We start from the raw sequence: 11,665 nt of genomic DNA, 5'->3' as shown, positions 1-11,665 counted from the left end.
GGGGGGGAGGGTAGAGGGTAAAGGGTAGAGGCGCTTCCGGGGTTTAGTGAGACCTTTTTTCGGGACTCGGTTCTACGGAAGCACGATCGCTTTCAAGACATGCTATGCTCGAGGCTTCAGGTCGAGGCAGGCAGGCAGGCAGGTCGAGGCTTGACAGAGCAGCCGCAGATGAGGGTGCTCTCCAGAACACCCTCTCAAGACTGTCAACCCCGCCTCGGCGTCAAGCATCTCAGTCACATTCAAACCCCTGATCGCCGTCTGGATCCAGCCCCAGAGAAAGAAGCAGGAAAAAGCGCTGATGACACTCTCAGGCTCAGAAGTGGGCAGGTACATGTCCACTCAGACGTCACCGCCCACACTCCCTCCCTACGGCCTACCACCTTCATGATGAGTACTGTAAGGCCTCTACACCTCCCCGGCACGACACAAGCACAGATGCGTCCTAACCCAGCCAGCTTCCTGCATTTCCCAACCACCACGGCTGGCAGGGTCTGGAGTAGCGGGGGCTAGTATGGCGGATAATACGGTCAGTGAGCCTGGAATCCGATGACAGATACGAAGGACTGGGGTCGGATGGTTTGGACGATGCGGTGAATGGGTAGGTGGATGGAGTTGTGGTGACTCTCGGAGGAGCGGTTCATTGTTCGACCTGAGTAACTTATGGGCAGCGGGCAGGGTACTTCGGCACTACTATCAACTGGCGCATCACTGGTAGAACTCTCCACCTCTTATCTTGGTGTAACAGATTGTCAGTGAGCAGTTTAGATGCGACTTTGCGTGGATGGATAATTACATGTATAACTACTAGTTACTACAGGTTAGGGGAGAAGCGGAGGTGTTGGACATATCTTGATGCGAGTCCCTCGCAAGCAAGCAAGCAAGCAAGCAAGCAAGCTATTCCGTAGCCGAGTTTGACCAGTCCGCTGTTCAGATCTCTACCCCCTCCCTTAATTACAGTATAACCAACTGCTCTCGGCGATAAGTATTAGGAGAATAAATAGATCCACCCTCGTATACAGAACCTCCAGTCAGGCCTAGACGGGATCCTCCAAGCTGTACCCGAGCTTAGTATGATCACCGCACCCGCAAGCAGCCCAAGGAGTCTCTTCCCCGTTTGCTGTCCCCACCCAGCCAAGCTCGTCTTCCAGGGGAGCACCACTCCCCCTCCCCCCCTCCTCTGTTCCATCTGTCCTATTGAGCGGTATACCCGCCATCGACAGCCAAGCAGTGACCGGTAACCCAACTGGCGCCGTCGCCGGCCAGGAAGACGGCCGCGCGGGCAATATCCTCCGGACGCCCCAGCTGGCCCCAGGGATGAATCGCGGCCAGCATCGCGGTGGTCTTGGCGCCCTCTTGGTCTCCGTCGCGCCTCTTCATGGGCTCCAGCATCGCAGTCTCGGCGAAGCCGGGGCTGATGCAGTTGACGTGGATGCGGTCTTTGGCGTATTCGAGCGCGATGCTTTTGGTCTGGAACATCCATCGCCTTGTCATCAGCTCCAATCCCCGCTTGACTCTTCGGGAAAAAGAAGGAAAAGGAATGGGAAAAGGGGGGATGAATGGTACCATCTGCAACACCGCTCCTTTGCTCCCGCTGTAACAGCTCGTGCCGGCCATGCCCACCAACCCGAGTACACTACACATGTTGATGATCCAGCCTCTGTCTCCCTCGCTTCCACCCAGCGGGTCCTGCGCCAACATCTGCGTGACGGCGGATTTACAGCCCAGCCAAACTCCCTTGGCGTTGACCTCGAACGTGCGATCGAACCACTCCTCTGGCTGCTCGTGAAGGCGTAGAATTCTATCCGGTTGCGCCTCCACGGCAATTCCTGCATTGCACACCATGATATCCAGCCGCCCAAAAACATCGACGCATTTTCGCACCGCCGCTTCGTTGTGCGCGGCACGGGTGGTGTCGCAGTGCACGTAGACTGCTCTCTCGCTGCCGTTTTGGCCGCCGTTGGATTCAAGAGGGTGGAGTTGGTTTACTAGGTCTACGGTCGGGGTTTGCAGGTCGGTTGCTGCGAGGGTTTTGGACAGGATGGGCGTGTTCGGTGGTGGGTTGGGGTTGATGTCGGCGCACACGATCTGGGCACCTTGTTCGGCGTAGGCGAGGGCGATGGCGCGGCCGAGACCGGAGGATGCGCCGGTGATGAGGGCGGTGCGGCCCTGGAGCGATTTGGAGGATTGGCTGGATACCATGGATGATGGGAGGCTGTCGGTGGCCATCACAGGGCTGGCTGGGTGAGTTATGTACGGAGTAAAGGAAATAGAAATAATAGTGGTCAAGAGACAAAGGAAAGGAGGTAGGCTCGCAGAAATGGGGTAGATATCGACAAGGAGGCCAGCAGAATGGAAATAAATGGCATCCGTTCCCCTGTTTGTGAGCGATGAACGTGGTTGAAGTGACTGATTGACCAACTGAAGGTGATAGCCAGTGGTCGATCCTTTGCGATCTCTTTGGTCGCAATGAGTAGATGCAGCATGACGCACTTGGCTGACTTGGTTGACTTGATGTCCAGTTGAAGCTGCGGGGAACGTTGGCTTACCCCAATAGGAAATAGATACATATCCACCCTGAAAGAAGACACCAGATCGGGCCCCTGAGATGCTGCCGTGATTATTGAGACTCTTGAAGAAATACATGCAGCCAGAGACTTCGAAGATTCCAAAGATCAATAAGACGCCAACGATGCAGCCTAGCCAACAAAGGCCTTCGGAGTTAAACAGCAAAATTCGACAAGGTGCCCCCAAGAGAGATGCAAAATGCTTGATATAGATCACCATAACACATATTCCCACATATGATCCGCAGATTCTTTTCATATCTGACCGAGACTGAATGCTCACCTTCTAGCCGATGTGCTGTATGCAGTGTTGCTTATGTACTCAGCGCCACCATTGTCGCTGACATCCTCCATCTCGTCAATCATGCGATCGATTTCATCAGATCTGCATGTTATACCAATGGTTCTCTGTGCTGTCCTGGTAGGGTCCATAAATGCGACACGTCTTTGGGGCGAGGCCAGGAGATCCGGGGTTGGGAATCCTGATCCAAATGGAGATGTTTGTGAAGATGTGGGAGGGGATGTACGGGTAGACGACATGATGCCTAGCGAGGTCGAGGGATGGTGTGAGGGATTACCGGGACTTGCCATGAAGAGAAGAGTCTCCACGGCATCGGCCTCCATTGCAGCATTCTGGCTTGCAGTGCGCTGCGCTATTCCGGTTGGTCTCAATGTTTTCACAGACCTATACCCATCGGGAGGCTGATTGGCGTGATATGGTCTTCGTCGAGCACCAGGAACGATATCGGCTGGCGGTGCCACTGACTGGCGATTCCTTGTGCTCCATTATCCCACTGAGAACTTCCGCCGGCTGTTACAATACTCTCGCAAGAGACACTGCTACTCCCCTGGCGGCGTAAAATAGGAGTAATCGCTGGCTGGGGGGACCTCACAGTTTGCGCAGAGCAAGCGGCTGTAGTTGTGGCTGAGGGAGTTCTGGGAGAAGCGTGCTGTGAGGTGTGGCCTTCAATCTCCTCTAAATTGTTAGCCTCCCAGCCATTCTTGACCTTTACCATCGCATAAGATAGGCGAGTCCGCAGTTCTCGTGATAGCTGCAAGAGAAGTCAGATTCAAATTGTCAAATTCAAGTTGTCAAAACGGGGCCTGGAAAACATACCTCTGTAACACTACTTCCATTCGAGGGCAAGCTCGGGGTTGGTGAATGTCTCGAGCTGCTGCCATGGTTGTTCCCGGCTCCATCACCACCTGCATTATTCGATATCTTGATTTGCCCGCTGCTCGTCCTCTTTGGTGCTGCGATTGACCCGAAGACATTTTCGGCACTATTTGGACTCTGCGTTGTCGATTTGGAGGTCGCTGCTGGGAGCGTATTCACGCCCGCGCCCTCTGAGGCGGGCAACGAGCAGTTCTGGCCAAGAAAATTGGGTGTTTCTTGACTTGAGAGGCCTGAAGATGAGGTTGGTGGAGTGACCTCCAAGTCACTCGCTTCTGTGTGATCATGAGGCGCCCCGTGGGATGAGGTTGGCGATGTCGACTTTTCGCGGTGTAGAGAATGTTCTAGTGGTGAGAATTTCTGAACTCGGGAATGGTTTCCGGAGTCTTGGGGATGCTGGGCATACGATTGAGTTGCCATAGTCACTCCCGAATGCAACGAGCCATGCTGCGTCATTTGACCGTGTACGAGGCCGCTCTGATGACAGACGCTGTAGACCACTCGAGGTTGTTGCGCAGGAAGTTGCCGATGTGGTGATTCACGTCTTTGATGCTAAGCAGCTCCGAGATTCGCTCAGTCGCGTCGTCATGGAACAATGGCGGAGCAGCAAACGCGTAGCTGAAAGGAAAGCTGAAGGACGTGAAGGTTACACAGGCAGGATCAGAAAGGTGACATGGTCGAGTCCCATATATATACACATACCACACATATCACAGCAGCTCAGAGTTAGCAAAGGTATTGAAGACTTCAATCCGCTGCAGGCTACCAGCTTAGCACGGGAGCACGAGACGCGTCAAGTGCACTGCCCAGGAGACAAGCCGCGATGCCGGAGATGCATGGTGACTCCGTGAGCGGCATTACGGTGCAGCACAAGCCTTCCACTGACATGATCCATATATCCCAACAGGTGATGGGCCGTCTATTGGAAGGAACGCGAGGAGAATCAAAACGATGGCCTCTCAATTCTGCGAAGGGTTTCATCCTTTACTGAGCTACTATAACAGGCTGCGGACAAGTCGTATCCAGCATGAGCAATCTTGAGAAGCTCTCCGCTTTGGTTCGACCTGCTCATCTTTCCGGGTGCAAATACTTTAACTAATGTTTCCCCAATCGTCGTCATCTGCCCCAGCGACGTCCAGGTCGTCATCCCGTGGCTGGTGTGCCTCCTCAGCGAAAGCTCGTGTATTGTCGCCAGCGTCGCCCAACACTACATCCTCCTGAGCGCTCGTTGCTTGCGCTGAACTTCCGTATGCAGTGTTAGCCACCCAAGACAGCTCCACCTTTCCGACTCCAGGAATATCGCTTTTCCCATGCATCACCTGCTCTGCTTGCCATCTCTCTGCGAAGACAACGATCCTCGAGTCCGTCCGTTGCGGATCCAGCTCGATATCTTCAAAAGGGCCCATCAACGTCAAGTAGGAGCGCAGATTTTCTTCCTTGACAGTATCGAAATCCACTCCGGACATGGCAATGCTTTTCGGTCGGTTGTCGAGTTTCTTGACCGATGGGTCGCGACCTCGAACAAAGCCATTACCCCTATAGTTGCCTCTTGGAGCCCCATAGCCACGGTATGCCGCTCTTGCTGCAAAACCGCCACGTATTGGGCCTCCATATCCCCCCCGTTTCGCCGTTGAAGGAGAGTAGGGTGCGGCATTAGAGGGTGCGTCGGGATCGATGCCGAGGCTTCGAGCTTCGTCCTGCATCCTAGCTAGCTGATCTCGCAGTGCTTTGATTTTAGGATCTGGAGAGTCCACAACCATACCATCCCACAGGGGTTTGCTTCGATTGGTGTTACTCTGCCCCGGTTCGTGGCCTTCGGCAATTGCAAGCTTTCTAAGTAGAGCCTCACGTTCCTTCGCCATGTCCTCCCGTCGCCGGATAAGGTCCTGCCTGGCGTCCTCCATGGCTTTCTTCGTCCTCATCCTCTCTTCGTATGCTCTTTGTTTCTGGTTCTGCAGCTCCTTGAAAGCTTCTTCGTCTACCGCCTCCGTTGTGATAGTTGGATCGGCGTTTTTAGCAGTGGTGACATCGTCAAGCATGACTTTTGTATTGTCCAGCTCGGGTCTGTACCAGTAGACCTTGACAAAACGATTGTCAAAGACAACCTTCGGGCTCTCCCAAGCCCGCTTTGCAGCCCCATGGGTCTCATATTTTACGATAGCGAGGCGCTTGTATGGCTTCATGCTCACCTCAAGCACTTTGCCATATTGCGAGAAGAAGTCTCGTACTGTTACATCTTCAAAATATTCTTCTGGAATCTGCTCAACTACAATGGTAGTGAAGGTTTTATCAGGAGGCAGTCGGAAATCTGAGAACGCAGCCCTGTTGTTTCGTTTTACGTCGAAGTGCTGAAGTCCTCCTAAGGTCTCTCGTGTTCTCTGCACGCGACTACTGGCTCTGGGAGTTCTGCTCTTTGTCCCGTTCATACTGAAATTTGCTCTGGTAGGATCATATTCGTCCTCTCTAGGCGCGATGATTGGATCGTTTCCGTGCTCGAAAGGACAAGAACTACCGAGGGTGCAGTAGCCTTTGGTGTCATAATCATGACAGCGTACCTTGTTGCCCAAAAACCCCTGCTCGCCATTGGGTGACGGTGGGAGCATGCCGGTCATCTGTGGGAACATAGTCTGCATAATTGCTAACGCTGCCATCGGGTTGTTTGCATCGAAAGCGGGGAAACCAGGTGGAGGTGTTGGCGGGGCCGGTGCGTGGAGGAGCGGAAAGGATGTACTCATGGCAGGCGAAGGATATTTTTGTGAGGACATAGTATGTCCTGACGCTCGTGTGTCTCGAGGAGCTCTCCTTGCGCGAGAGGCCTTAGTAGACACGCCATTGCCATTACCATAGTGTAAGTCTTGTCCATAGCTGTTCGCGTCATGGTAGGAGCGTTTTCTGCCCGTGTTGAACTTATCTGCCTGTTTCTGGTTGCCGAAGGAGCCCGACTCGTAGGATTGTATGGGGAACCCGCCAGCCAATTGCTTGTTAAAGCTGGTGACGGAAGATTTGGCGGAGGATACTGTCGGAGGTAGAGGTTTGGGCACATAACGGTCGAAGATTTCGTCTACGAACTTGACGGTATCTGCAGCGCAAAGTGTTACTCTGCGTGTTCCGCTGCCTCTCTTCCTCGTCACTTACGCTCTTTCAGAAAGTCCTCAAGGTTCTCGATCGCGCTCTTTCTGATTTCTTCATCGCTTGTGTCCGACTGTAGAATGGCCCATATGTAATCGCTGAGGATTTCAGGATCGGCGTCAGAGCTGTCAACAGGAGCAATCAGCCTTCATCTGTTTGAATAGGAAGAACGTCACCTGACTTACATGTCTTCAAGCCTCTTCACCATCCAAGCTTTGACTTCGCCCGCTTGTTCCGTGGACAAATGCATCATCACCCATTTCTCTGCGAAGCTGTTGCTGTCTACTTTAGAAGCAGTCGCATGCTGCTTACAAATGTTCGTCAGATATGTTGTCTCTCGTACTAGAGAATATAAAAGTAAGAATGGTTGATCGCCCACGTTTCAAATTTTTCTCTAACAGCTAGAAAATAAAGAAAACACTCAATAGACGATAGAAAGCTTCACCACACTATCTTCACCATACATATCAACAATCGGCCAGAAATCTTTGGCAACGAGGAAAACCTGGCAAACTCAGTGATATAAGATGCTTTTGCTAATCTACCCAAAGGCACTACAACATCTCAACTGTGTGATCATGAGCATGCACCACTGGCAGTCTCAAGCCCGGCCAAGCATTTCTCCTTCCTAATTGTTTTCTGGCCTAAAATGTGACTACTTGAGCTTCTCGACTTGAGGCAAGTCTACTCCGGAATGCCGAAGAGCCAGTGCCTCATACGAGCCGGAGGGATTCTGGCAGTATCATACTCATTCAAGATGATGTGAAAGGGGTTGGGGGACTACTTATAGGGTCTAGATAAGTACGAGGTGTGCTCTTCTCCTTTCGTGAAAATGCCAGATGATGGAGCAGTATGGTCGTATCAAAGCCAACAAGTTTAGAATGCCAAAGTTCCAAACAACACTCTATTCTCTACGTCTGAAATAACTAGCGTAGCAGAGAACAGAAGTTTTGTTGAAAACAAACGAGGAAAAAGTCATAAAAACTTAATGAGACTACTTGATCATGAAGAGTCTGTCTTTAAACCACTCCATCTAGATGCAGGCCTGACTTTTGGAGCGATGTTGATGCCTTTGTTAGCTCCGCCCGTCCTCTCGTGATGCTCGTGGATTGTGGTATCATCTATCGTCCGGACCGAGGCAACCTTCCTTGCAACCACATCCGCAAAGAACTACAACTTGTCATAGTACTGCAAAACTGTTAGTCATGTTTCGAGAAAACCGGGACACATAAAACCTACATTTTCGTATCCTGGAACAATCTCCTTAATACCCTTTCGCTTTCGCATCGTCTGCACAACTTGACCAGGCTTAGTGTTGACGTCAAGCGGCGAGCCACCAGGAAGGATTTGCCAGTGATCGAAGACTGATTGCGGAAATGCTTGACCACCGGTGTTTGATCGCAGATCAGCGGCGAAGCCAAAGGACTCGTTGACAGGCAAGTACGCCTTCACATTGAACAAAGGAGTTCCTGGGCGTTGTTCTTCAGAGAACACGTGACCTCTTCTCCGTGTGAGCACGCCATAAATACCTCCCATCGCCTGTTCGGGCACCTGGATTTCGACCAAGAAGACAGGCTCGAGGATACCAGGATCAGCAAGAAGAGTAGCAGCGTATAGAACACGGCGAGCTGTCGGGATGATTTGCCCGCCTCCACGATGGATTGCATCAGCGTGAAGGGTGACATCCATGATGTTGAAGCGAACGGATCGCATTGGTTCTTCGGCAATAGGCCCTTCTCTGGTAGCCCACTGGAAGCCTGAAACGACGGAGTCCTTGATTTCGTTAAGATATTGAACCGCCTTGGTCTGGTCGACGAGTAGATTGGCACCAGTGGTATCAGGACCGAAACACCAGATCTTCCGTGCGTCAGTCACGTCCCAGCCATGCTCATCAGCCAATATGCGGGCCCGGGCTTTGAAGTCGTCTCGAGGTCCGATCTTCCCACTCTCAATGTCTTTCGAAAGCTCCTCCTCCATTGGCTGAGCAGTCACGTATAGACGGTTGTGCTTGTTTGGGGACTTCGAGAGCGCAGTCATGCTGGACATAGCACCCACAGACTCACGGTATGAGACCACGGGATCTGAAACTCGAAGTGGGACACCAGCGTGGTCTTCCTCGAGATCTTTCAAGCAAATCTCAAGATGCAGCTCACCAGCGCCAGCCACGATGTGCTCTCCGGACTCATTGATGGATGTCAACACACATGGATCAGACTTGGAAAGACGCTTGAGACCTTCAACAAGTTTGGGCAGATCGTTGGCGTTTTTCACTTCGACAGAGCGCTGCACGACGGGGGAGACGGAGAATTTCATGACTTTCAAGTTGTGAGCAGTGTCGCTGGTGGTCAAGGTGCCGGATTTGAGCAGGAACTGATCGACTCCGACTAGACCCAGGATATTACCAGCCGGGACATCCTCGATCGGCTCGATGAATCGACCCATCATGAGAATTGTCCGCTGAATTGCCTTGATGAACAGATCCTCCTTCTTACCTGGCGTGTAGTTGGGACCTTGGATCCGGACCTTCAAGCCTGAGCGGACTGTACCAGAAAAGACGCGGCCAAAAGCGTAGAAGCGGCCCTTATCTGAAGTGGGGACCATCTTGGATACGTATAACATGAGCGGAGCCTTAGGGTCACAGTCTCGGATACCAATGCAAGCCTCGTCATCAGAGGGGCCTTCGTACAGGGTCTCCGCACGATATTTCTGGGCAGTAACAGGAGATGGTAGATGCAGAACCATCATCTCAAGGAGCGCATCAGCAGCAGGCAGAAACTTGCGCATGATGATCTTAAGCAGCGGCTTGCCCTCCAGCTCTTTCTCTTCACCAGTCAACTTAATGTTAAGCTTGCCCACAAGGGTGTTGATCTCTTCTTTCTTGGAACTCTTGACGGCGTTAAAGATCTTGAAGATTGGGTCAAGAATGAATTGGTTGAAGGCACGCTCTAGTTCCTTGCCCTCATGATTACCGGTCTTTGTCCACTTTTTGGTTGCCGGGTTGAAATAATTGTCACCCTGCAATTTCGTGTCAGCGTTAGGAAGGATGACTAGAGAAGCTCACGTACCCAGAGGCGCTCCATCATCTTGATCTTGTCCACACCGAACTTCTTGGCATATTTGACAGCAAACTGCCGAACAGTGAATGCCCAACCGTGAAGACCGGAACCAAAAGCAACGGTACCCTTGTATGGGTAGACTTGCACATCACCAAGAGCTTTGTCAAAGTAGGTGGCAATGATGACGTTAACTGATTCAATCGTTCGCGAGAATGACTGATACAAATCTTCCTTCTCGACCTGGAGCTCGAGGAGCGCACGATCGACCTTGTTGATGATCACGACTGGCTTGATACGTTCACCAAGAGCTTGACGGAGTACCGTTTCAGTTTGAACGCAGACACCTTCAACACAGTCTACCACAACAAGAGCACCATCCGTGACACGAAGAGCAGCTGTAACCTCAGAAGAGAAGTCGACGTGACCTGGGGAATCGATCAGGTTGATCAAAAACTCATTACCGTCCACCTTCTGTGGGATATCCTTCAAGTCTTCCTCATCGGGTAGATGAGCATACAGAGAGATGGCAGTCGATTTGATGGTAATACATCGGTCTTGCTCATCTTGGCGAGTATCGGTAAATCGAGCTTCACCAGCCTTGGAAGCAGAAATGATACCAGCACGTTGTACGAGGGAGTCGGTAAGAGTGGATTTGCCGTGATCAACTGTGAGAATTATTAGCACCCTGTTCGTTCAAGAGTGACAGAGATGATCACCCACCATGCGCAATGACGGACATATTTCTGATGTTTGCCGGACGGTCCATCAGTTGACGGATTTCGTCCACGGTAAAGTTGACCATGATGGCGGTGTTGTTTGGGGATGGGCTTCCGAGGCCGGCGGTAAGGATGAAAGTGAGTGGTTAAGAACAGGAGAAGCTGAGAGCTATCTCAATCAAACAGGAGTTTGCTGTCGTTCTATTTACGAAGTAGAAGTTGTGAGACTTGGAGCTGTCTCTCGCAGGGTGAAGATGAGGTAGAGGAAATCTTCAACGCAGCTTTCACTGACAAGGTCGTAGTGCGTAGTGCATAGTGCGGCTTTGAAATCGCGATTGTGGATTGTGGGACTACCCCGCGCTATTCAGAAGGCACGTGATTACCAAGCAATCCCATCCACCGGCCTTGGCAACGAATGCACCGAAATACCAGTACCAGAACTTAGGATTGTTCATGATTCAGTGGGTTAGTATTGAATGGTGAGTCACAGAGCACTCCTCTACTACGTAGTAAGCTGAATGTGAGGTATGCTAGCATCAATGTGAATAGAAGGTCTGTGTATCTGACTCATGGTTTTCTTTGAATCTTGCTTTAGCCACCAAAATATCTACCTCCGCCAGTGTGCCTCCTCACTGTTGCTGCACTACACAACAGCTTGTGAAAGCTTCTGACTCATTTAGAACAGTGATGGTAAATTGACGCTTTGTGACTCGACTCAAGCTACAGAAACAGAAAATCTGGACACAGGAGGTTTTAAGAAAGCTGGTTGCTGGGCCCTGTCCCCATCAATAATGCTGCCCCCCCCCCAAGGCAATGCTCTCACATGTAAAACTGAAAGCCACTTCTAACTTCAAAACACTTGCCTACAGAGACGTTTCCGCTATGATGATCCCAGTATCTTCGAATAAGCATCCTCCACTTCCTTTGCCACCCCTAATAAAGTGACGATGATGATTTGATGCGTCAGGTTCGGCAGCTTGTCCCTGTGCAGACCAATCCATTCCAGCGGCGGCGTGGCTTCACCCA

At 51.6% G+C, this 11,665-nt stretch overlaps 4 protein-coding genes across 4 annotated transcripts in view; all 4 read right to left on the bottom strand.

The window, feature by feature from the left end:
- Nucleotides 1-1,191: 1,191 nt before the first annotated feature.
- EPUS_06356 (uncharacterized protein) lies at nt 1,192-2,226 on the bottom strand (the record flags this gene model as incomplete). The annotated part of the gene is made up of 1 exon (XM_007805886.1): nt 1,192-2,226. One exon carries the CDS (start codon nt 2,224-2,226, stop codon nt 1,192-1,194), a length of 1,035 nt encoding a protein of 344 aa, XP_007804077.1.
- Nucleotides 2,227-2,843: 617 nt separating this feature from the next.
- EPUS_06355 (uncharacterized protein) lies at nt 2,844-4,158 on the bottom strand (the record flags this gene model as incomplete). Its single annotated transcript, XM_007805885.1, has 3 exons — nt 2,844-3,217; nt 3,250-3,616; nt 3,682-4,158. 3 exons carry the CDS (start codon nt 4,156-4,158, stop codon nt 2,844-2,846), a joined length of 1,218 nt encoding a protein of 405 aa, XP_007804076.1.
- A 671-nt stretch (nt 4,159-4,829) lies between these two features.
- On the bottom strand, nt 4,830-10,725 carry EPUS_06354 (uncharacterized protein; the record flags this gene model as incomplete). The annotated part of the gene is made up of 7 exons (XM_007805884.1): nt 4,830-6,817; nt 6,874-6,992; nt 7,053-7,171; nt 7,918-8,037; nt 8,107-9,882; nt 9,933-10,588; nt 10,644-10,725. 7 exons carry the CDS (start codon nt 10,723-10,725, stop codon nt 4,830-4,832), a joined length of 4,860 nt encoding a protein of 1,619 aa, XP_007804075.1.
- A 777-nt stretch (nt 10,726-11,502) lies between these two features.
- EPUS_06353 (uncharacterized protein) overlaps nt 11,503-11,665 on the bottom strand; it is a gene marked incomplete at both ends in the record, with an annotated part of 9,718 nt that continues 9,555 nt past the window's right edge. Inside the window, one exon of the mRNA XM_007805883.1 lies at nt 11,503-11,622. Within this exon, the coding sequence (XP_007804074.1) occupies nt 11,503-11,622 (120 nt within the window). The remainder of the gene's footprint in view (nt 11,623-11,665) is intronic.

The sequence above is a fragment of the Endocarpon pusillum genome, assembly GCF_000464535.1.
Source record: "Endocarpon pusillum Z07020 unplaced genomic scaffold scaffold481, whole genome shotgun sequence".
Classification (NCBI taxonomy): domain Eukaryota; kingdom Fungi; phylum Ascomycota; class Eurotiomycetes; order Verrucariales; family Verrucariaceae; genus Endocarpon; species Endocarpon pusillum.
Note: the sequence above shows the minus strand (reverse complement) of the source record. Positions and strands in the feature narration are given on the sequence as shown.